Source organism: Larus michahellis, chromosome 7 (genome assembly GCF_964199755.1).
Source record: "Larus michahellis chromosome 7, bLarMic1.1, whole genome shotgun sequence".
NCBI classification, from domain to species: domain Eukaryota; kingdom Metazoa; phylum Chordata; class Aves; order Charadriiformes; family Laridae; genus Larus; species Larus michahellis.
The window spans coordinates 46,570,033-46,593,315 of record NC_133902.1 but is presented as its reverse complement, the minus strand read 5'-3'; the positions used below and the strand labels follow the sequence as shown (position 1 = coordinate 46,593,315).

The 23,283-nt window shown below is 41.0% G+C and overlaps 1 protein-coding gene across 5 annotated transcripts in view; it reads right to left on the bottom strand.

Moving 5' to 3' along the window:
- EPB41L5 (erythrocyte membrane protein band 4.1 like 5) overlaps positions 1-22,893 on the bottom strand; it is a 57,358-nt gene extending 34,465 nt beyond the window's left edge. For 2 of the 5 annotated variants that reach the window (XM_074593965.1, XM_074593967.1), the window contains exons 1-7: positions 22,054-22,223; positions 21,382-21,566; positions 10,567-10,671; positions 5,088-5,130; positions 3,879-3,957; positions 1,284-1,328; positions 911-963 (exon numbers count right to left, since the gene is read on the bottom strand). In XM_074593965.1, the coding sequence (XP_074450066.1) occupies positions 911-963; positions 1,284-1,328; positions 3,879-3,957; positions 5,088-5,130; positions 10,567-10,671; positions 21,382-21,566; positions 22,054-22,078 (535 nt within the window). In that variant the 5' untranslated portion in view covers positions 22,079-22,223. Of the gene's footprint in view, positions 1-910; positions 964-1,283; positions 1,329-3,878; positions 3,958-5,087; positions 5,131-10,566; positions 10,672-21,381; positions 21,567-22,053; positions 22,224-22,556; positions 22,695-22,764 lie in introns of those variants that run through there. The other 3 variants (XM_074593966.1, XM_074593970.1, XM_074593969.1) reach the window with 3 other exon arrangements.
- Positions 22,894-23,283: the final 390 nt, after the last annotated feature.

Here is a 23,283-nt window from a genome sequence, read left to right as displayed (position 1 = left end):
TTGAATGAGGCCACATAGCTATATGCTCCAAAAAGAACCCAAAAGTCTAGTCTAGCAGGCATTTCTAGAACTTCAAGCCTCCCTTCTTTCTTTTGGGAGTTTCCTTGCTTGAAACCACAGAAAACTTCACATTTGTTAACCCTCATCCAAACAACAGAAGATGCTGGCCGTGAAGACCAGTGATACACGACCTACGCAAGTAACTGAAGGTCAGACCACAGTTCTCAGAGAAGCTGTGGATGCTGGAGTCTCAGCTGGCAGCAAAAATCAAAGACAACTCTTCAATAAGAGTCTCAGATTATCAAGCATAGTGCTGAATAGCTGAGAAAAAATATAGTATGTCAAATCTTTTGGTTGAAAAATGATTTGAAATAGCAACAAGTGTAGTTTAACCATAAATGCTCAAGTATGAGCATGAGACATGGGGCACTAACATGTTCCTACAAATAAGCTTAAGTCAAAAGCTGGGCGGTGTTTATACATAAGACTTTTCAATTGAGTGCAGAAGCAAAGTAATTTTGTATCTGATTTGTACAATGAACAAAACACATGGCAGAAACTGCATGATGAAAACAATTGAACTGTGTTACTACATCAAAGCAATTCAGGAAGACTGCAGGCCTCGTGTCTTGCATGAAAGTGGACAGGCTTGCACACAAGCACCTGAGAAAACAAGTTTGGGGCAAAGCTGTTTATATTTAGAACCTCCTTGTTCTGTTTCCCTGAGGAATCAAGTAATTTTCTACATCCGCTTTCAGTAAAATTACAGGCAGAGCGCGCTGTGTTTCACATTGGATCACTAATGTCTGGGCAGAATCTATTTTCTGGACATAACAAGGACAGACTAAAAGAGGTAATAAGAGCCTACACAAAGCTGTTCATGCAACTTCATCCTTCCCCACCTACTCACCTTGCATGTTATAAGCTGCCAACTGGACGGCTGTGTCAAAAGGACATTCCAGTCTGCCGTAAGAGAAACACTTTGTTAAAACCTTAGCTGACACTATTAGTAGACAACTCATATACCCAACAGTGAGAAACTGCAAATGTTTCAGATAAGAAGTGACAAGGATTAGTAGATTTTCAGCAAATTAACAAGAGATAAGCACTACATTATTTAAGCATTCCTCTGCTGCTACTCATGCATACAAAAGTATTACCTTAGAGAAAAAATAACATTATGTCACTTAGCAAAACTTATTAATTATCCAAATATAAGTTTAATAAATCCTGTGCTAAACACACTGTAATTGTTTAAAAGATTGTTTATTGGGAATACTTACTTTCCACTAAGAATATCCAGTTTTAGCTGCAGAACAAATAAATACCTATAGGATTAAATAAGAAAGAAAAGTCAGTGATTAATAGTTCTAATGCATTACTCAGCCAAGAGGAGGAAGTTAGACCCTGACAAATACAAACATTTTCTGCCTTTTACATGGGTTTTCAAGACTGAAGAAACTGCATTGTGATCTTTGAAGGCTTTATCAGTTGGGTTTGTATGCTTTGCACACATTTCAAACTAGGTAAACCCAAAACTAGAAGTTGTCGTAAGTTGAAACACAGTGCTGCGTGGAAAAAGAACCAGGATACCCGAGTCTCATTTATTCTCTTCTGATCCTACTTAGGCAAAGAACAACTTGCACCTTCTGCATTTTCTTCCTTATTCATAAACATATCGATCTCGTCGGAGAATGAATATTTCCAAGTACCTCAAAAATAAATGTTCCTAATATGAACTGCTTAGTTAGAATCTAACCCAGAATGCTTACTGCAAAGTGACAAAAAACTAAACAGTAGGCTGCAGCCTTTTCAACTTGTTTACTCTTCAGAGCCAGCTTTCCTTCACTGCCTTGCTTATTCAGTGCTCTTCATGCTTAGAAATTGGGCAAATATTGAATACAAAGCTCCTATCCCTTTGGTGTGCAACACCAATCCTTCCGATCCAATACCCACAAAGAGTAGCCCTCTTGCTCCGCTATGGTACACAGCTTTCTTTTAACAAGAAAAGAAGTCGTCTCATCAACTAAAATGCTGGCATCCGCGATGGCATCTAGTTTGAATCCTACTATGGATAAACAGAAGCCTTACGCACAAAGCCAAAGACAATGCTTCTGTTTCAACGTGTGCCCATATCTCCTCATACTCACACACATAAGACACGAAACAGATGCAGGCATTTTACCTACAGGTCCCTTGGAAATTCACAAACACTTTGACAAACCATCTATTATCCAAAGCCTTTTGAACACTGGCCCCTACATGGGGAATAAATTTCTTTAGTACTTACCCTAGATATCAAAAGAATGAGCACTGGCCTCCCGTATACAGTGGGTGTGACCAGCCCACGCTTATCAGCCACACAACACTTGCAAAGAATTCAAGCATACTTCCCATGCTTAGGCTGTGTTACATGACCTCTGACCGGTGGCATCTGATGGGAAGCTGGCAGAAAATGTGAGCAAGCTGCACCTGTGGAAGCTGAAAAGGGACTTCCCCAGGTGTTCTGCCGCACCAAGAAAAGGTGGAAGCCACAGAAAGCCCCTGCTAGTGACACCTATAACCCATAGCAGAGCTCCCTTCCCACTGCTTCTTTAAGGCATAAAATTGTCTCAAGACAGAAGAAAGACTTGCTGCTCTCCTGTTCCAGGGGATTAGCTAAGCAGACAGACAGGGTTTAAAAGCCCTCAGGTTTTGGGTCTGCCATGCTAAAACCTGTATAGCAAGGTCTGACTGGCAGAACTCAGTCAGGATGGATGAAAATATTTCATAATTGTAGATACAGATGTAGGTCTGAATTATGCTTGTGGTTACTATTTTTAAAGACAGTTAAATGTTTATTCAGAAACATGAATGGGGAGGTGAAACATTCTTCCCAGATCAGCAGGAAAGCATTAAAGAAGAGCAGTTATAACATTATGTTAACACACGTAAGTATGAAGCTGCACAGGGTACATATGGCTGTAAGGAGTAATGCTACTGTAATCTTCCTGGTAGCACTCCCAGGGATTTGGCTAAAGTGCAGATCGAAGACCCACACAGCATAAACCTGAACAACAAATAAATGCACTTCATGCTCTCACAAATGGCTGAGGGTATGAGGCACCTACAGCTATCAAGAAAACGTAACAACTTCATTTTCTCTCCAAAACATATCATCAGCAGAGGTGACAACGCAAAGAAACGTTGCCTTTTCCAACAGATTTATACTACTGACAGATGGTAGGTTGTGTTCTCTTTCAAAGCACCCCAAGTATGTCTCAGTCCAACATCACATGCAGCATTATGAACGGATTTGTGAACTGCTTTAATCAAGAGAAACTGCTGCTCACCTGATACTACAATCCTACACATGCACTACTGTCGACTCATATCTCAGCATGGTAGTAAAATACTATTTTCCCTTTGCATAAGCTCTGCAAAGACCACAGAAGTAACGAAACGTTCACTGAACTTATTCTTGCCAAAGAGAAGCTCTAACTTGCAATTCAACGCTTTTCTGCTGAAAGAGACCGGATGACTGCATACAGTTGAAGCTAAATGCAGCTTAAGAAGAATTAAGAGAGAGGAATGATGTCTGTTCTCTTCAGTAAAAACCTCTATCCATTGTGCATAAGTGACTCACATCAGTTGCCAGAATTGCCTATTGAAAAATGGTGCATCAACTAATATAGAAATCTAATAGAAACTAATATAAATCTCTGTATTAGAGCTCATTTATTTCATGAGAGCTACGTTAGAAACATTTACAAAAAGCCAAGTAAGCAAACACCTCTAAGGAATTCTCCAAAACATCATACAACTGTTTAAATGAATACCACAAAAACATCTTCCTGGCCTTATTTGCATACCTCTTTCTCACACAAAATCCCCCTTACCTTGTCAGCTCTTCACGTAGATTGTTGGGCTCTGATGAGTAAAACTTTACACGAAAATGCAGACAATATGGCGGGCCAACTGCAAAGCAGAATTCATTCAAGACACAGTAACAGTTATTGGATGAGACAGTTTTGGGTTTTTTATTACACAGAATCACATCATAAAACTTGACTGATATTGGCTCTGTCCTACCACAAGGTCTTAAGGCAGGAATTCCTTTGTGAGAGGGAAATGCATGAAAAGCATCAGGGTGAAAGGACACTTAAATAAACGCACAAAATAGTTTTATATGTTACAAGTCAATCCAACAGTTGTATCACATTAAGTTGATTTGTCTTGCCATAAGCAAACGAATCTAGGTTAATCCCTATATATAAGGACTCTATCCATCACCAAGAATGCTGTGCATCTTGGCTCTGCAGTTGACCAAACCACTAGGCACTCTGTTGGTCTCTGCAATGCACTTCCAGGGCTCTGAGAAATACCCACTGCTGACAACTCAGGCCCCTTTAATTCCACAGAAGTTTAGACATATTTTAGCGGGATTTAACAGACCCTTCTGTGAAAGAATCGTCTTTTCTGGAAGGCAAAGAGTTAATTCAGCAAAAGGATGGATTAACAGTTCTTTAAAAATGTGCAGCGCTCTGCTGAATCTTGCATCTGACAGGAGGAATTTTCTCTCTCTCAGTGCTTCCAAAACCTCTGTTGTATTAACACAGCACCACAAATCCCTGAAGACTTTCCACAGCAGAGGGCAAGGAAGCTGCTGAACAAAAATCAGCTGATGTCACAGCTTACCCAAGGACGCACCACTGAAACAACCAGGCCACACTAAACCCTTGTGCAGAAGGTAAGGACTTGGTGGACCAAACATAGATTTGGGCAACCAGGACTGCCCCAAAGGACAGAGCATCCACGACAAGTTTTTTCCATAGTCAGGATAACAATCTATAACACTAAAGCATCTTCAGCTACCTTGACTCCATTTAAGCCATAATTAATGAGCCTCTAACATGTTTAATTAAGGACATTAAAGTAATATGAGCTACAGAGGGAAGCGGTCATTAAACAATCAGCAGCACCATGCTAGGTTTTTGTCTCCAGGTCTTGTCACCCCTCACAGGACACTGTCCCCCACCACCCATTTCAACTCTGTGCCTCTTGTATGTTCATATGAGATCCCAAGAGAAAAGGGAAAGCACACTTACTTTTAACTTGCTTTTTAATGCTTTTTGTGTTGTCCAACCAATGCTGAAAAATAAATTACTTTCATTGAATTATCAATAAAGAAATCTCACAGAAAGAACAAAAAAGGAAAAAAAAACAAACCCCACCCTATTCATTAGTGAAGACCATCTTGGAATACCAAGTAGTTCGTTAAAACAATCTAATCCAAACCTTTTACAATTCACAGCTCTCAGTGCTCATCAAAGATCCCTTCATCTCAAAGTTTGTAATGCAAAAATGTCAGTTTTGAACAACAGAAACATCCTATAGTACCTTACTTAAAGCCAATCTTCAAGAAAGCATTATCTACTTAAAAAAAAAAATAACGTACTGACAAGCCACTTCGATTACTAAAATTTTCATCCTGTTGAAACAAACAAACACTTAATTCACACATTAGTAGGTCAGCCAGTGACAACGTGCCAGAGAGGCACAAATCATAGCTGGAGACTCTGGCACTCAGCTGTGATGTTCGCTTGGGGTGGAGAGGAGAGAAAAATAAATATTGTTGGCTTTCAGGCATTTTATTTAGATGACTCAAGTGCAGTAACAGCAATGGTGTCTATGCCTGAACATAAGGGTCAGCTCTACCTAATTCTCCAAAATCTATTCACAGGTGACATTTTAGCAACTGTCACATGGGAGGACAGAAGTTACTACCTACTAATGCTAATTACAAGCTGTATGTTAGACATGAAGCCAAAATAATGGCTTCACTTATACTGCGCACAACAACATGTAAAAAATAAGCTACAGATGGCAGGTTGAAAGAAACATCTATACATATACGCTGTGCTTCCTGAAAATAATTGCATATACTCACACTGGTGAAGAGTTTATACCAGAAATTAAAGATAAAGCTGTAAAGCTAACATGCAGCTAGCGGTAGAGACCTAATTCCAAGTGCTGTGTATAGTGAATAGCTCCCTCCTCCAAAGGAGGTGACTCAGTTAAACAGTAAACACGGCGCACGGCGCCCTATTCAACATAATTGCATTGACTCAACAGCCAGATAAACTGCCTAGCATGCCATGCCCTGCATGGTTCGAAGCACCCAGGTAACACCACCTCATTTCATCAATCCCAAATGTCACCTCGCAACTCATACAGATAAATTATAACCTTAGCAACACTCCTTTCGCTAAACTACGTGCCACAAAGTTCACAGTGGGCCCCACGGAAGGCAGAAAAGCAACCAGGGATATGAGAAAGAACCGGTATTTTCAGGTCGCAATGCCAAGTGCAAACACATTCCTGTCTTTATAGCAGCCCTGCCTTCTGCAGAGAGTATGTGAAGTCAGCTTCTAATACAGCCAGGACATGCAGCGATCGATACATTAGCTGTAGATCAGAACAAGCGAAGCATCTACTGCTGCTGTGCATACAGCTGAAAATGCTGTCGTTGCCTCCTAAAACAAAGTAGCTACAGAAAGCTGTTTGAAATGTATCAAATATATATATTTTTTAAATAAAATAGGAAGCTTAAGGAAGAATGAAGCAAATATTTATGTCAAGTTTGCTTACACTACCAGAAAAATGGAGTTGAGCAATTTAATTTCTTTTCGCGTCTTTAAGAAAATGATATAATCTCTCTTCCTATTCCATAAACTCACTTCCTGGAAGAGACAATTTACTTACTCCTTTCTCCACCAAAAAAATATATTAACTACCTACTTGTATGCTTGCAGGTGATTTACATACAGCAATGGCAGAGAGAGCCGTTTCTAGACTCCAGGACTGGCTGTGCACGCCTGTTTCATCTCCGTCCTGTTTTCTCTCATCTCCTCCACATTCCATGGGAAGGCAACCGAGAGGCCCGCAACAGGCACTGATAGCGTTTTACTCTGCTCGAGTCTTACCACTGCTGCCTACAGGAGCCCCAACTGAATGGTGAGGGTGTGTGTGGAAGAAGGGAAACAGAACTGCTTTTAAATGGAGAGGGAAAAACAAAACAAAACAAAACACAACACAAAACCACCCCAAAAGCATGGACACACAGAGACAACAGACATCAGGAAACTTAAGATATAGTCCAAGTGATTAAAATGGAATTCAAGTGGACCTGGCATGAAGTTTACATTTTGATGAGAGTTTGCTCAGCACAGTCTACTGCTGAAATCCAGAGATAAAATTTGCTAAACAAAAAGCAATATGAAGAACAGACTGCATGGAATACTGGAAGTCCTTTACTAAAACAAGTTTGCTGCTTCAGAAATTAAAATAAACCCAACAAACCAAACCACACAAAAAAACGCAAAATCCCACCAACATTTCAAGAAGGTATGTTAAACAAGGGGTTTTTAGTAGAACAGTGAGGCTAAATGCAGTCCTGCGCTTTATGGCATTAATGGGTGCATACTTAGTGCAACGCTATACAAACAATTTTCAGCATTACGCACCACATGAGATAAAACTGGCAGACTAACAAACTGATGTGTTGTAAAATTCCATTTGGAAGATCAAGGTTTTGATGTTTGCAACCTGTTAGGATTAGAAATTTGCCACATGTTAAGTGTTCAATGCCTCCTTACTAGAAACATCTCTCCAGCATTGCTAGAGGGAAAGCCAAACAGCCCAACAAGTTAACAGCAATCTTTATCTTTTGTGTCACTGGACATGCTGTGCTGTTCATTGTCAGCCTGAATCAAAGTTACTCAAATTAACAAAAGCCTGTTCCCTTGGCTGCCAGACCAAGCCTGATCTACAGTGGACAATCTTGCAAGTAACTCCTTTTGCCATCTCCTGCCCCTTACTTGGAGGTGGGGGGGGGGGGGAAATACATTCCTAACAATCAAACTAGCAATGAACACAGAAAACACAGGAAAACAACAATTCTTCCGCTTCACAAATTATTTCAAGAACTTCTTTAAAGAAGCTAGCATCTGAATCCTAAAATCCAAAATGTCAGGAAGAGTTTGTATTACCTGGGTTCCCCCCACTGCCCAGTACATCATAAACTCAAACACCTAACTACTAATCCCTTCAGCAGCTCAAAAGAAGAAAAAAAAGCTACCCTTCAGTTATTCAACATGAATCTACTGAAAACTCATTTCTGGTTAAAACCAGTGGAGAATTTCTCAAATCTCTTTTTAACTACACATTGCTAGTTTGCCACTTTTTATATCACCAGGTGCAACTAGCCAGTAAGGCAATATACTTAGATTCAAATTGGGTAGCGGGAAAGATTATCTCCTTCAGAGCCAGCGGACAATTCTGTCCACAGTAAGGGAGTGGATTCTTACACTGTTTATTTAACAGGTCTCCTGAATAATCTTTGACAAGTCACTTGATTAGTCTCTGTCTTTGTTTCCAGATGCAGATTGTGTTTCTGCTAGAATGTGCCAGCTCCTCTTTGCAAGATCGGCAGCCATCACAACAGTTCTTCATTTCTTAAAGCAATTATCTCCGGCTGTTATGTTCAGCTCTTGCGGCAAAATGCAGTCTTTTCTGCTTCTTTATACAGAGCCTATCATTAAAGTCCAGTTTAAACAGATTGTTATCTCTGCTCTGCCTCTTTTCAGTCACACATAGTTAAGAAAAGGAAGCAAACTAAGTTTGAAATCAAAATTACTTGTACCTACTAGATTGTTTAGTATCAAATGTTCAGGTGCTGTCTGGACTGGAAGTAACAATTTGCGCGACAAAAGCAAGCCATAAGCCACTGCTGAAGCAGAAAAAATTAACTCTTATTTCACCATTTCCCCAAGATGAAATGATATTATTTGCTAACAGTAAGAGAAAAAAGTTTACCATACAGATACTTTCACCAGTGATAACTAACCCACTGTGAACTCCTATGAGATCCCAGAAGCACATGGAAATACTTCAGAAGCCACATGACAGAAACTGAGTTAGGACGCCTAAAACACACAGATTATTTTTTTTCCTGAAGCAAAAAAAATAAATGCAGTGGAGTCATTCACTATCAATATTCAACATCCTAGACTGCACATGCTTAACACAGCAAACATGATGTTTATAAATATAAAATGGTATACAATGGGCTGGTTTCTAATTTCTGTTGGTAGGAGGTCTGCATGTTTCTGAATGACATCCCTCTGTTAGTGTCACAGTCTTTTCCTCCTTAGTGTTCAATGTCTCTGTTCTGAAAAAGGTTTAAGACCACTTGCACCACTGGAAACTGCAGCCCAGCAGCAGCTAATCCCACTAGTCATGAAGTTCGCTTCAGATGCTGAATGCAAAGTATTTTCTCAGAAGAGAATGTTCTCTACAATTTCAAGCTAAGCATAAAACTCAATCACAATAATTTTGAAAAGAAGCCATCAGGTTATAAGTGTGCTTTGGGGTGGACAACACTGTGTCCAAAGCTGTTGGCTTCTTGCAAAGATTCAATTTTAGGGATTTTTTTGCTGTACAAAGCTGTAACAATTAAGATGTCACCTTCAAATTGTTCTGAACATAAACCCTCACAGAAGTAAAGGAATATATGTCATTGCCTCCATTTTGTATGCTGACCTCGAACAAATTCAAGTATTTAGTAGCAACTGTCTGTGCTTCCACTCTGCCATCCTAATCATGAAATAATTCTGAAGTGGACTTGAAACACAGAAACAATGAGGTCCTACAATTAACAAGTAAGATTGATATACACAGTATGAAAACTCATATCTCATTCTACCTGGGGGTGTTGGGATACGTGAATACAGGTTAAGTTACAGGGATGCAGGACAGAGACAAAAAATCCACTCCTTGTCTAACACCTCACTTAACTTGCCACTATCCTTGTGGGAAGTATTAAGTACTTGTCCATTAGAAGTGTCTATATAAAAGTGCACAGCCCACAAGTGAAAGAACCATGGTTGCTTCTGACAAGCAATGCCCTGCCTCTGTTTTCATAAGCAGTTACAGACTCAGGCTTGCAAGAATCCTCTACTCAAACTGTCTGGTACATACAAACACACCTATATCCTCCCAAACATTTCGAGCTGCAGGGCTGAATCACAACCAATTTGAGCAAATCAAAGGTATACCCCCCTCTTGCCAAGATTATTTCCCAAGCAGACATTAACAAGATGACTTTTGCTGATGAGAAAGTTGATGGCATTGGCAAAGGAAAACTTTCTCCACTCTGCAGAACAACGAAGGGCCAAGCACACACACTAGTTTTGCCCCCTCCTCTCTGCATTAGCAGCATCAAGAATTTCTACACAACACGCCAGGCTCTGGGGTCGTACTGGATCAGCCTGTCTATTGACAACAGAAGGTGTGACAGGAACAAGTGAAAAACAAGAAAGGAATACACAACAGCACTGTCATATGTTTAGAGTGCTCGAGGTGGAATTAAACTTGGGGTCACCGATTAACACATCACAGAGCTTCTGCACAAAACTTAACTCAAAAAAGGCAGCTTTCGTATAGCATTTTTGTCAATATTAGAATTTAACTTTTAGACTATTGCTTGGAAAACAGAAAAAAAAAAAAGAGAGCACTGCTACTCACTGCCACTTGTGCGGAATCCATGAACCTTAATCCAAAGTAGTCGCTTTCTATAAGGTCCAGATGATACATGATCTGTTCAAACAGGAGCTGGCCTTTGGCTTTTTTCTGGAAATACAGAAGGATTTAGTACTTAGCAGGTAGATTTATTGTAGCATCTACTTTCTTCTAGGCATACTTTATGTTGTAATTCCAAATGTAAGAGAATCCCAAAATTAAACTCCTGAAAATATAAGGTGGAAATTATTTTTTTTCTTTCATATCTTTGATGTCTGTTTTTCTGGAAGGCAAATGTATACCCCACAAGAAGGACACAACATCCTTAAAGGACTTGCATAATCTCCTTTTTTGGAAAATGTCATCACTGGCTTGCACAAGACCAAGAGAGTTAAAATGTCATTTTATCATTGTCCCTTTTAGGCTTTCCTTACTCACTGAAGTTCAATAGAACTGGAAGTACAGCTAGAACAACTGCAATGACTAATGCACTGGAAAATTTTCAGAGCAAAGTACAGTAAATTGCTTAAGAATTTACTACTGCTTGATATCGAGGCAATTCACCAGTTTTGAAGCAGGTAGCAAAGTATATTGAATTATAGCATTCCATTAGCAAGTGCTTTTAACAACACACAGGAAATAGTCTGGGACAAGCAACTTAAACAAATAGTACTTAGATAATGCATTTAACAAAAGTGAGTTTGTAAAACTCACTTGTAGGTGCAAAAAGCCACTGCATATGCTCATGCATAATTTACAAAAAAACTTAGCTTTAGCCCCAAGTAAACATCATTTTTACAGTGATGATCTAAAAAATTAAACAGTTGTTTTTGAAAAGAAGGCATGTAAATAGCACCGGGCAGTTTCCACACAACATACATCTTTCATGCTATGAACTCCTTTATAGTAATACACTGAAAAAAAAGCTTAGCAGTAATACCTGAGATGCCTAAATGTAATAAAATACGTTAATAAATTAGTAGGTCAAAATACAAGTTACAGTGTTGAAAAGAAATATTTTCAAATGCAAAGAAATGCAGAAAGGATTTATGCTTACTCTGCAAGCAATTTAAGGATTTCTCCATTTACATAATGCTATCATCTTGCAATCTTTTAATAGTTACACATTCACAACCTGGCAAATGGGCTAACTTTCTAAGCATATTTTATAGTAAGCTACTAATTAGCAGATTTAGCCCACCCCTTAAAATTTTGGGCCAGCCCGAATTCCTATTCTCAGAAATAATCACCAAGTCATATCCATGTAAGAAAAGCAGCATGCATAATTTCTGACACCTTCCTCTACCCTTATCTTCAAATACTTTGCAATCATAATCACTGGTTTACTCTATGCTTTAGTAAAATACAACATGACATTTCGCAGTCCAAAGTAAAATCTCAGAAGTCTGTAAACTTAACGTGCCTAATCAAGTTCTCCCACAGTTATTTATTCCCAAGTATTGGGGAGGTAGGGGGAATGGAAGGTGATTAGATCAATGGGCAACTTCACATGGACACAGCATCTACAAAATGTTGTATAACAAAAATACTGAGATGTAGACCTCATCAGACTCATTCAGGGCAAGTTTCTTCTGTTGACTTCAAGAAAAAGTACTTCTCAGGAAATAGCAGATTTATTAAACACCAGCAAGACTCTCCTAAGAGAAGCCCTAAGGCAAATCACCTACATATAAAACCACACATTTCTTCCATTATTTGAGTCTGTAGCCTCTTTCTTCAAACAGCAAGACATTGAACTCAGGAAATTTTCTCTCAGCACAGGATATCTTCTGCTTAAACAATAAGATATACTAATATAAGTGAAATCAATTCAGCATTTGCAACAGCAAAACAAGAAAAATGTTTTATTTTGCATGAAGCTTCCTGGACCTGGTCTAAAACTAGAGGAAAATCTCCTCTTATTGGACAGAACATTTTACATCCTTCCAAATTTCTCAGTAAGTCATCTCTTAAAACTGTAATTGACCAGTTATCTCAGTTAAATTCCCTCTCAGGGACAGGCAATGGAGCACTTCAGCTCACAGAATCACAGAAACTTCAGAGTTGGAAGGGACCTCTAGAGATCATCTAGTCCAATTCCCCTGCTAAAGCAGGATTGCCTAGAGCACATTACTCAGGACTGCAATCTCCAGAGAAGGGGACTCCACAACCTCCCTGGGCAGCCTGTTCCAGTGCTCTGTCACCCTAACCGTAAAGAAATTATTTCAAGGCTGGAATTACTACACATACTATTTCAGACTACCAACAACCAAAACTTATTATTGTTCGAAATTCTGCAGTGTCAAATTAGTTTTGGAGCATGTTCACGTTTTTGGTAATCTCAAAGAACTCAGAGATGAAGTGGACCCAGAATGACTAATGTGGGAGAAAGTCCCTGAAAAATAGCAGTGGAGCAGCTGTGGAAAGGTTTGCAGGGCTGCTGGCTGTTTTCTGACTTAAATCACCAGGGCTGTCAACATGGAATTAATTATGCAATACTTTGCATATGACTTAAACCATCAGTTGCTCTACTTGGTGCGAATCAGCAAAAGTTCAACACGTGCTTTAATGTTAAGTTCAAATTCTTTCTTTAAAGCCTTACTAAAGTCCTTCCTCCTTATATTGAAACAAACAGATGCCAAAAATTGCATTACTTTGTAACAGATCGGTTTTTAGGAATCAAAGTTAATTTCTCCGTATTCAATAAAACTGTGATCTCAAGTGTTTCAAAAGACATAGCAAAGACACGCTTCTATTACCCCTGATGGTGAGAAGCTAGCCCTAAATCTGTAGTGGCAACATTAAATTTAAATGCTATTTTTATCCTCCTGCTGCTACCCTATGCTTTTATTTTTCCTTTCCTTTTTTTTTTTTTTTTTTTCTTTCCTTGAAGCAGAGCTCAGGTTACTCTCAAAGGACAAATATTTTCAAGCTGCTTAATGGTCACCGATGAACTATTAACGACTCCACTCACAAGCAGTCCAGCCAGTGGCTGATCCTCCCTTCAGGGCACAAATTAAACTCCTCATGGGTTTGTAATTCTGTAAAACCTGACTACTTGATTTATACAGTTTGCTCTACTCTGTAGGAAGCAACAGGAAACATCTCACAGCAGGAGAATCAACAACTGAAGTGAGAAACTTAAATAAAATACATCACTTACACGGGGCAGGGCATGTAGTGGTTTTGCCACATTTTGGAATGAGATAAAAGCATCTTTTGATTGCTTTGGTATGAATCATGCGTGTTGTGTCCCCGTCCTCCCCCCCACAACCGGAAGGGATGCTCCCAACTATGTCCTAATGACATCTCCCGCCACTCTTAATAACTGCAGTTGCTGGCTGAGTGGGTGTTACAGAGGCTGGACTTAACCCCAGTAACTCAGCAGCAAGAACGGGTAAAGCCAACTCCAGTGTTCACTTCAGCGAGGCTGGTTTCATCGTCCAGGATAAGGCGATACAAAAACACTCGCCTTGGCTCAGGCATCTGAGTCACTGCCTAAAACTAGAGAGGCAGCCTGTATACCCTTTTCTCATGGTCTCAGAGTTAAAGGTTATTTCAAGGACACGCATTCAAGAACACAAACCAGCAACTCGGTGCTGCAGAACTCGCCTGCCTGATGTAAAAGCCATTGTCAGTACTGGCAGCAGCCAGAACAGACCAGCGCTGGTGAAGCAACGCGGGCTTACAACAGATGGGGATGCGAGCCTAGTGCTGGGCAGGCACCTGCTAAATGGCTGACTTTTTAAGGTTTTTAATCAGGTTTTTAATCACAGCGAAGTACTTCAAACCTTCAAAACTTGAAAAAAATAAAACTAAAACCAACAAGCCCGCCTAATGGATTTGCTATCTCAAATGCTTATCAGAAAAGGCTTTTTCTCCTCAATTTCTTTCCTTTGTGAAGGAAAGGAGGCTGCTATATAAGATGAGCTCTGAAACAAAGAGATAAATAAGCTTTACTTCACGGGACTTACTATCCCTTGTGTCTTTGCAGCTGTACTTTTCTATCAGAAGATTTATTAAAATTATGATGTTAATATTGCTTATTAATGATAATTATGAGTAGCTATTGCCTTCGGTAGCTACTGAAGGGCAAAATCTTTCCTTCCTGGTTTTTATCAACTCATGAGGAGGGTTACCATTCACATTCACACCAGTTTCCTCAGAAAGACCCCATTTACTCCCCGGAGAGGCCAGAGACCCTATTCAGGACTTAGAGATACCCAGTTGCCACCTATGCACATTTGCAAACCCTGGCAGTGCGGGAGCAGATGACCCTCTCCATTTTTTATGAAGTTAATCCCTCTTCTCCCAAATGACACGTTTTGAAAAAATAAGCCATGAGAAAGCTCCAACATTGAGCCTTAAAGAAAAAAGATTTCTTCTCAGTATCATGAAAGCAGTATCTGCAGTTAACACCATTAACACCATTTGCTGGAGAATTGGAGGGTTAAACCCCCTTATCTTTACAAATGCAATGTTAGAAGTACACATTATTTGCATCACCCTGATCTTCTTATGGCTTTAAGTACTGACCTACAAATGGAGTTGCTCCTCTCCTCAAACTCCATCAATCTTTCAAATAACTTTTACAAACTCCCCAGTCAATTTTCTCCTTCATCTAAAGATGTCACTGGCAGTGAAACACCAATTCTGCTACTCTCTCTGGTTTATCCACAGCCTTTGACAACAAGCACCATATATTTTTTGTGCTGAGTAAAAAGCAGGCTGCGGAGAATAATTTCTACCTCTGGAGACAGAATTTACCAGTTCCTCTATTTACTCAATCTCTCCCAAATATAGGAAGATATGCATTTGGGATTAAACATCTTGTTCTGTTATTCTCTGCAGAAAGAAAAAGGCATCTCCCAAAAACCTTTATAGAGAATTGATGTCAATACCCATCATAACTGTATGTTTACTAGAATACTATCGAGAAGGATTTTAATGTACTGTGCTCAAGCTTGTTGACCCAGTACATAAAAAGATAAAGATTCAAAACATTCATACTTGTCAGTTTGTTTTGCCAGAAGTCTTATTTTTCCTCTCCAAGAAAGTTTATCTCTTCTGGTTACACACTTGATCTAATACATTTCTGAGTCTATTTTGTAGTATTCTTTCTGATACAGAATATATCCAAACTGCTTGTTCAGCATTAAGCTTTAGAGACTAAATACCTCTCCCCAGTATATTCAAAAAACATTTCAGCTTTATTTGGTGTTCCACCTGCAGGTTTCTCAGGAGCAGTTTTGATTACAAGCACGTGAGAATCTCAGTCTTTGCGCTCTTTACAGGGGCAATTCAGCGGGAAAGCAGGGCTTCAGACAAAATTTGCTGTTATGCTGCGAGTTAGGAATGCTAAACCTTCGGGCAACTAAACCAGCCTGCAGCACCATCCCCAGAAACACTGCAGGCCAAACAAATTACTCTGATAGCAGCTGCAGCTCGCTTCCAGCTGCGCCTTTCCTCCCTCTCCAACCCAGCCAGGGCATCGAGCACCACAAGGAGCCCGAAACGCTCAGCTGCTGCTAACCCAAAACGACTGGACTCCCAGCACAACGCGGTACAGGCAGTCTGTGATTCTGCTGCTGCTCAGAAGCGATGAAACAACTCGGCATGTACTATACGTGTCTTACATTCAATCTCAATATGCATTTAAATCTGGCAACCCAGGAAGCACTGGATCAACCTGAGCTACAGCTTGGGCCCCCTTACACCACACAGACAGCATCTCTGCTTTGTAACACTCAGCTCAGGATTGATTTTTCCAGTTTCAGTTCCCTAAAGGTCCTTCAGTAGTTTAAGCAAATAGTCAAAAGAATTTCAGTAGATTAAGACAAAGACCATATGGGAAAAGTTTTAATCCAAAACTTTATAGTCTTAACACACACACAAGCAAATGTTTATTTACTTCTTCCTTTTGTCAGCTGAGATTTATTCTGAAAAATTTAAAGGCCAGCCTTGAACACTTAAGTTTATTCATTTTATTCGAAGACTGATTTTCCAACATTTTTAGCATTACTAAAATTTTGTTTTTAATCAGCATCTGTGGCACAGACAGCATTCTGTATTTCATATTTACAGCTACAAATATTCAGCAAGTAGCCACAAATATTCTACAAGCTTTTTAAAAAAACAGGATTATGGAGTAAAAACAACTATCACAATACATCTCTGATCTTGTAGTCGGATCAACACAGATCATCTCCCTCCACACAAAAAGCCATCAGCACTCGTTAACAGTTTGCTGGCAACATTTTTGGCATTCCAGATAGATGTCTTAATTTCATTTAAAATAATCACTACAAATACAGACCTTTTTATCTTATTTTGTAAGCATTACTCCAAAACTGTAAACAGCTTAGCTAATTCCTGCTATTCCACAGAGCTCTTGGACTGGCTTATATAAAACCTTGTTTTAATGATGCTTCATTATAATAAGGACAAAACCATCTCATTTTGCAATCTCCATATTAAATTTCATGTATGCATAAATAAGGAATATTTTAAGATGAAAAACCATCACAGAGCATCCATTCTCGTCATTTGTGTCTTTCACCTTATACCGCTAGGAAGCTTTTGCCCAAAACTTAGGTTGCACATACAGAAACTGGAATACAATTAACACTCTATTATCCATGAGAAGATTATGTAAATTGTGGGTTAAGTAGGTTCAGGTTTTTTCACCAAAACACCGCTGGCTTCCACAAAGTACAGTGCTGCTTCTATACGACCCCACCCATACTTACTATCTGTTGCTATTGTAAGGCTGACCTTGTTCACCCACAAAAAGTTATCCACAAATTTTAAAAAAGGTGCGTATTCCAAGTGTAACCCTCTAATTCAATTTATATTGTTTATCTTCACATTTTTCCTATTGGTCTAGGTTATCTTTCCCTCTCCCAATCATTACTATGAATAGCATAGAATTGACTATCTCTACAATAAATATTAAATTTTTTTATCTTTTGATTTAAAAATCCCCTGGAGCCCTTCAGTACTCAAAACAGCACTTTATTTGAAATTCTTGACAAACATCTTTGTTCACAAGTTATTTCGTAAGCTGTTGATGACTCCAATTAAAAACAGCTTTCAAGGAAAACACTGCTACCACGCCCTCCTCCTCCCCAACCTGTCTTTCCCCATGAACCACGACCACCAGAAAAGCCAGTATTCCAGCTGTTGATGGGTTCCCTTGGGAGCCCAGATTGGTATGACTGAGCTGATGGAGTCTTTGGGCACTAAACCAGGGCTGTTCATGGCTTTTGAGAATTCCAGAGGTGCAGTGGGGGAAGATGCAGTTTAGTTTCGCGTGGGAACAGGATTAAAAGTAAGATAGGGGATGTCAGCAGAACAGAGTTCTTGTCCTCTCACCGTGCATACCACTAAGCAAACATTCCACCCACGAATCTGAAACAATTAGAAGAAAGAGCACAACCCAACTTTTGCCCAAAGTTGAACTCAAGGTAAGTTAACAGTAAAACGGCATGTACGACAAACAACAGCAACAGCAGCACAGTTAACAGACATCATCTATTTTATAAAAACTTTTCATAGATTAGAAAAAAAAAAAAAAGCTACTCAGTGTGTCACTAAGCACATAAGTCTGTCAAAATCACTGAGTGCATTTGGACAAATATAAAGCTTCAAAAAAGTGGTAACAGAGGAGGAAAACTACCAGGTCAAAACACAACTTTAGAATCTGAGGTGAAGGTGGGGAAAAAACCCCCACACCTTTCGATCTGCCCCAAAAGAACACTGGTAACTCGCATGAAGTTCATGCCTTCCATTTTAAACATACCAAAAAGACAGTAAATAGCGTAAATAACACCAATATTCTTTGGTCATTGACATAGCTACTGAACAACCAGATTCTTAAAACGACTGCAGTCTACATAATAAGTAGGACTGTAGCTTTGATGAACAGTTCAAGTCAGGCAATTTTGTAATTGAAAAAAAAAAACCCAACCCAGAAGAAATAGAAAAGCAGACAGATTAAGTGGCTTGACAGACACCATAGATAAGATCAGTGGACAAAAAGCAGAGTTACTGCTCAAATCCTGGCTCTGTGTTTAATAAATTAATCTCAGCCGCATCATTTGCAACATGTCCCTTCTGTCTCACTGTCAATATTTGTAAAAACATCAGTCTTTGCTGCTTAAAAAGATTCTGAAACATGTTTGGCTTACATGACAACGTTCCCTGTGGTTGGTTTTTTTTTTTTCCCCCTTTTCTTATTTTTTTAAATTTAAACAGAAATTCAGCAATCTCAGATTCAATTATATGAAGGACCATAATTCCAGAATACTCTTCTTTCAGTAGCAAATTCACTGTAAGGGTACAGCTCAACAAGCATTTTAAGCAAACATAAGCCTGATATCACCTCTAAATGCTTCTTCACCACATTTGGGGAGCACATGGGGAACCAGATTGGAGAATTGCTCCAGCTGGAAACTAACATAACAAAATTACACTGATTATTTTCAGCCACAGCATTTTCTTGACTTAGCTTGCTGCCTTGCTGCCAAAAAAATGTTTCTTCTGCCAAGGGGTATGTGAAAACAAGGACAAATGCAATAATGAAAGCAACATCTTTTCTTCCTGTGGCAGCAACAACTTATGCCACTGTAAAGTATTTATGTAGCCATGGATTAAAAAAGGTACGGCATTCATTCCTGCCAAGACAACTCTTTCTCTGGCTGTGAACTAACCTGTTTGCTAAGGGATACAGTCTTAAGAAACACTTTGTTATTTATTTTTTTAACAAAACAATTTCACAGAACTTAGGTAGACAATGGGACTATGCACAACTGAACTGGCAGACTCGAGGGCACCTCTTTGAGGTAACAATAGTTCATTTTAAACCAAATCTGCTGCCAATAAAGTAACAGAACCAGTCTTGGAAAAGGCATTAGCTCAAAGAGGACGATGATTCTCAGCTCAGAGGGACACAATTCTCAAGGAAAGTTTTTGTAAAAAAAAAAAAAAAAACTATATATACACACATACGTATTTTTAACTTAGCTTTAGATTTTAGAAAGCAACATTGTTTTACCAGGATTTTGTACACTCCATTCATCCTCCAGCTCCCGCTCCTTTTTTGTTTTCCCTTTAAGAGTTAACCCCAAAATATGAATGATGCAAGTGGAGGCACAAGAACAAACACACTAAGGAGCCTGAAATTAAACTTTTAATCTACTTTTAATTTATTGTATTTTAATCACCAAAGGAAGAGGTACATATCATCCACTGATGATGCACTGTAATTACTGCATATAGCTATATAGATTTAACATATTTGTTTACTGTTATTTGTAACTTAGATGTCCACAGACAAGGCTTTATGTTACCTTATAAAAAAAAAAGCAAGAGTGAAAAAAGTTTCCTTTAGAAATAAGTAGTTACTACTGCATCCTGATCTAAGTTTTATAGCCCAGATGGCAGGTCATGACACCTCTTCAGGTTTTTATTTATGCTCCTCAAAGCCTTAGAAATGTTGTTAGAGGCGCCAGGAATTTGCCTACAGAGCCAACTCCAGCTCCAAAGATCACTGCTCTGGTTATGTGGAGACACCAATTTAAACTCGAGTACTTTTTAAGTGTAACTCTTGCTATAAAGTGTTTGTGGGCATTCCTGGCCACAAATCAAACATCCTAGGCACTAAGCAGCACTGGATATGTTCACTGCACTGTTTCAGAGGTGCACAAATTAGTTTTACTGCCCTCTACAAGCACCTATCTCTATAGTAATTTTGGAAAAAAAAAAAAAAAAAGATGCCAAACTGTTTCTTTAGCTCTAGATTACTTTGGGTTCTGGATATCACAAGAGTTACTTCCACTTACCATGTCAACAACACCGCTTAATACCCTAACAAGTTGAGCCTTCTTCAGACTACCTAACATTATAAACACTCTAGAATTGTGCTTTAAATAAGAAAGGGATGAATGAAAAGCCATGTCAAGAATGGCTGCCCCACACACTCTTTCTAGCCAGCAGCTCCAATGTCTGCGCAACTGTTACTGCAACCAAAATCCTACGGAACTAGACAGAAGGTCTCACAGACCCACAGCTTCCCAACTCAGCTACGTGAGCTCAAAACAAGTTGGTAGCAACTATAACACATGGTAATGGAAAAACAGAGCACATCACTTCCATTCCTACTGTTCATCCTGTTGGCGAAAAACAGGTATATAATTAAGCAGAGCAGAACAGACACGTGTATATTAAAGGGAGCTTTAGAAATGTAAAACAGTGGCTAACACCTCACTCCCAATAAAGCACTATGCTATGAGACAATCCCTGCTATATAATCTGCCCTGAGGAGGGGAAGGAAGTAGAATTCATCTCTTTCCTTCCCCTCTTAAGTTAGCGTTAAAAACTGCATCCATCTCTGACACAAAATCAAGACAAACAAAACCCACACAGAAATTACTGCCAGTACTTCTGCTCATCCTTCCTCTTCAAGAAAGTTACACTGAGAGATTTACCTTCCTTCCCAAGATACATACGTAGCTCACTGAAAAGCAAATCCAATTCATCCGAAATGTCACCCTCTTTAAGTTAAGCTTTGGCACAACAACTACATTAACACGCTAGAAAGAGTTCAATGTATAAGGTGCAATGACTTCTAACAAAACACTCTCTAGTTTCAGTGAATAATTTCAGTACCTTTTTATGACCAGTAACTTAGTGGACATCAAGTCACAGGGTCAGTTGCTACGACAAATAGATATGCCTTTACCTAACTTCTAAACAGCAAAGAGCACAATCAGATTGACACAACCCAAGGAGGTTTAAAATACAAACTTGCATCACTCGTACCGGTAAGTCCACGCTGACATCTGTTCCATCCAGCAGCGCTACTCGGCAAGTAATGATGGATTTTGCATCCCCAGCTGCAGGGATGTGGGTTGCAGCTCTTTGGGCCTCTCTTAGCCGTTCCTTTTCTGCATGCTTACGCATAGACCGTCGTCCAAGGGTTCGACGGAAAAAGCTCAGCATCTTTGCTGCAAAATCCAAGACAGAAAAAGGACATGTTAGTTATCAAGGCCAAGTTGGACTGAGCTTTGAGCAACCTGGTCTAGTGGGAGGTGTCCCTGCCCATGGCAGGGGGGTTGGAAATAGATGATCTGTAGGGTCCCTTCCAACGCAAACCATTCTACGATTCTAGTTTTTCACAGGAAAAAGTTCTTAGAAAATGCCAGGCTTTGATAAAGAACTGTTAGAGACTCAAACAGCTGTTTGACTTCTTTGGATTTAAATACCCAGACTCTTGGACTACTTTGAAAAAAAAAAAACAACTCAGCTCAAACCTTCAGCGATAGTTGGGGTGATCTTTGGCACAACCTGAAAGTACGTTAGGGAGCTAAAAACAGTGACTGTGTAGATCTCACACAACTAATCGCAATCTTTGAATAATACAAATGCCACCGCACTCCTCAATGAGAGGGTGATGTTCTCTTAAAAGCTGGAAAGCGACTAAGAACTACGTACCACCAGTTATTTTCTTGTCTGACATACTCGCTGCCTTTCATCGGGAAAAAAAAAAAAAAAAAAAAAAAGTTACGAACGGCCCTTCCCGCCCCAGAACTCCGCTGACAGACTTCGGTGCCTCTCGGGGCTTTGCACGGAGAGGCAGAGCGCGCCTTTTGGGCACGGCGGTTCCCGTCACTCCGCGGCCACCGCCGGGCAGGGGAAGGCGGCCTCCGGGAGCCGGGCGACGAGCCACAGCTCCGGTGGCCCCGTATCGCAACCCAGAGCGACGCACCGGGATGGGGGATTTAAGCGGGGCGGGGGCCGTTCCTTCCGGCAAGGAACGGTCCCCGCCCGCTCAAATCCCCCATCCCGGGTTGCCCCGGCCCTTACATAAGGCCCCGACACCGGCGTCCGCCTCAGCCCCGGCCCGCATTGCCTCAGGGGTCGCGCCGCGCCCTCTCCCCCCTTCCCCCCAACCCCCGACCCTCGGCGGTGGCCGCGGCTTCCCCCGCGCCGCTCACCTGAGGGGCGGCCCCGCGGGCCGGTCGGCGGCGGGAGCGGCGGAGCCGGGGGCGGCGAGAGCGCGTCCCCGCGGCGGCTCCTCAAGGCCCTGGGCGGTGAGGGAGCCCCCCGGGAGGAGGCGGGCCCGCGAACATGGCGGAGCGATGTGGGAGGCCTTTAAAAGGGCGACGACGCGGCGTCCATTTCCTCCCGCCCGCCCTTACTCACCTGGCGGCTTCCGCTGCGACTCACTGCTGCTGGGAGCAGGCGGCAAGGCGGAGGAGAAGGGCGTCAGGAAGGCAAGCGGCGGGCGGGCGGGCGGTAAAGAGAGCGCCCTGTCCTTCACACCGCACAGCGGCGCCGGAGCCCCTTTAAAGGGGCGGGCCCTGGTGGAGCAGGGGCGCCCCCGCCCCGAGCCAGGTGGTTTCGCCCAGCGGAGGGGCGCCGCGGGGGAGGGCGGTGCGGCCCACGTGCTGCCCGGGGGGTGGTGGGGGGGGTACGACCTGGGGCCTGGCGGCGTGAGACCGGCCTGAGGGGGACACAGTGGGGGTGAGCAGGGAAGCCGGTAACGAGGCGGCGCTTGGATGGGAGCCTCCGGGGGTGGGCTTCAAATGATTTCGCAAAATTTCTGAATTTTTTGCTGTCACGGAGTGTAAGTTTCCCTCAGCGGTTCCCGTCAGAACTGCTATAAGAAGCCCTCAGCCAGCCAGCGCCAACAAGGCACCTCAGGCAAACGCGTTCTGAAAC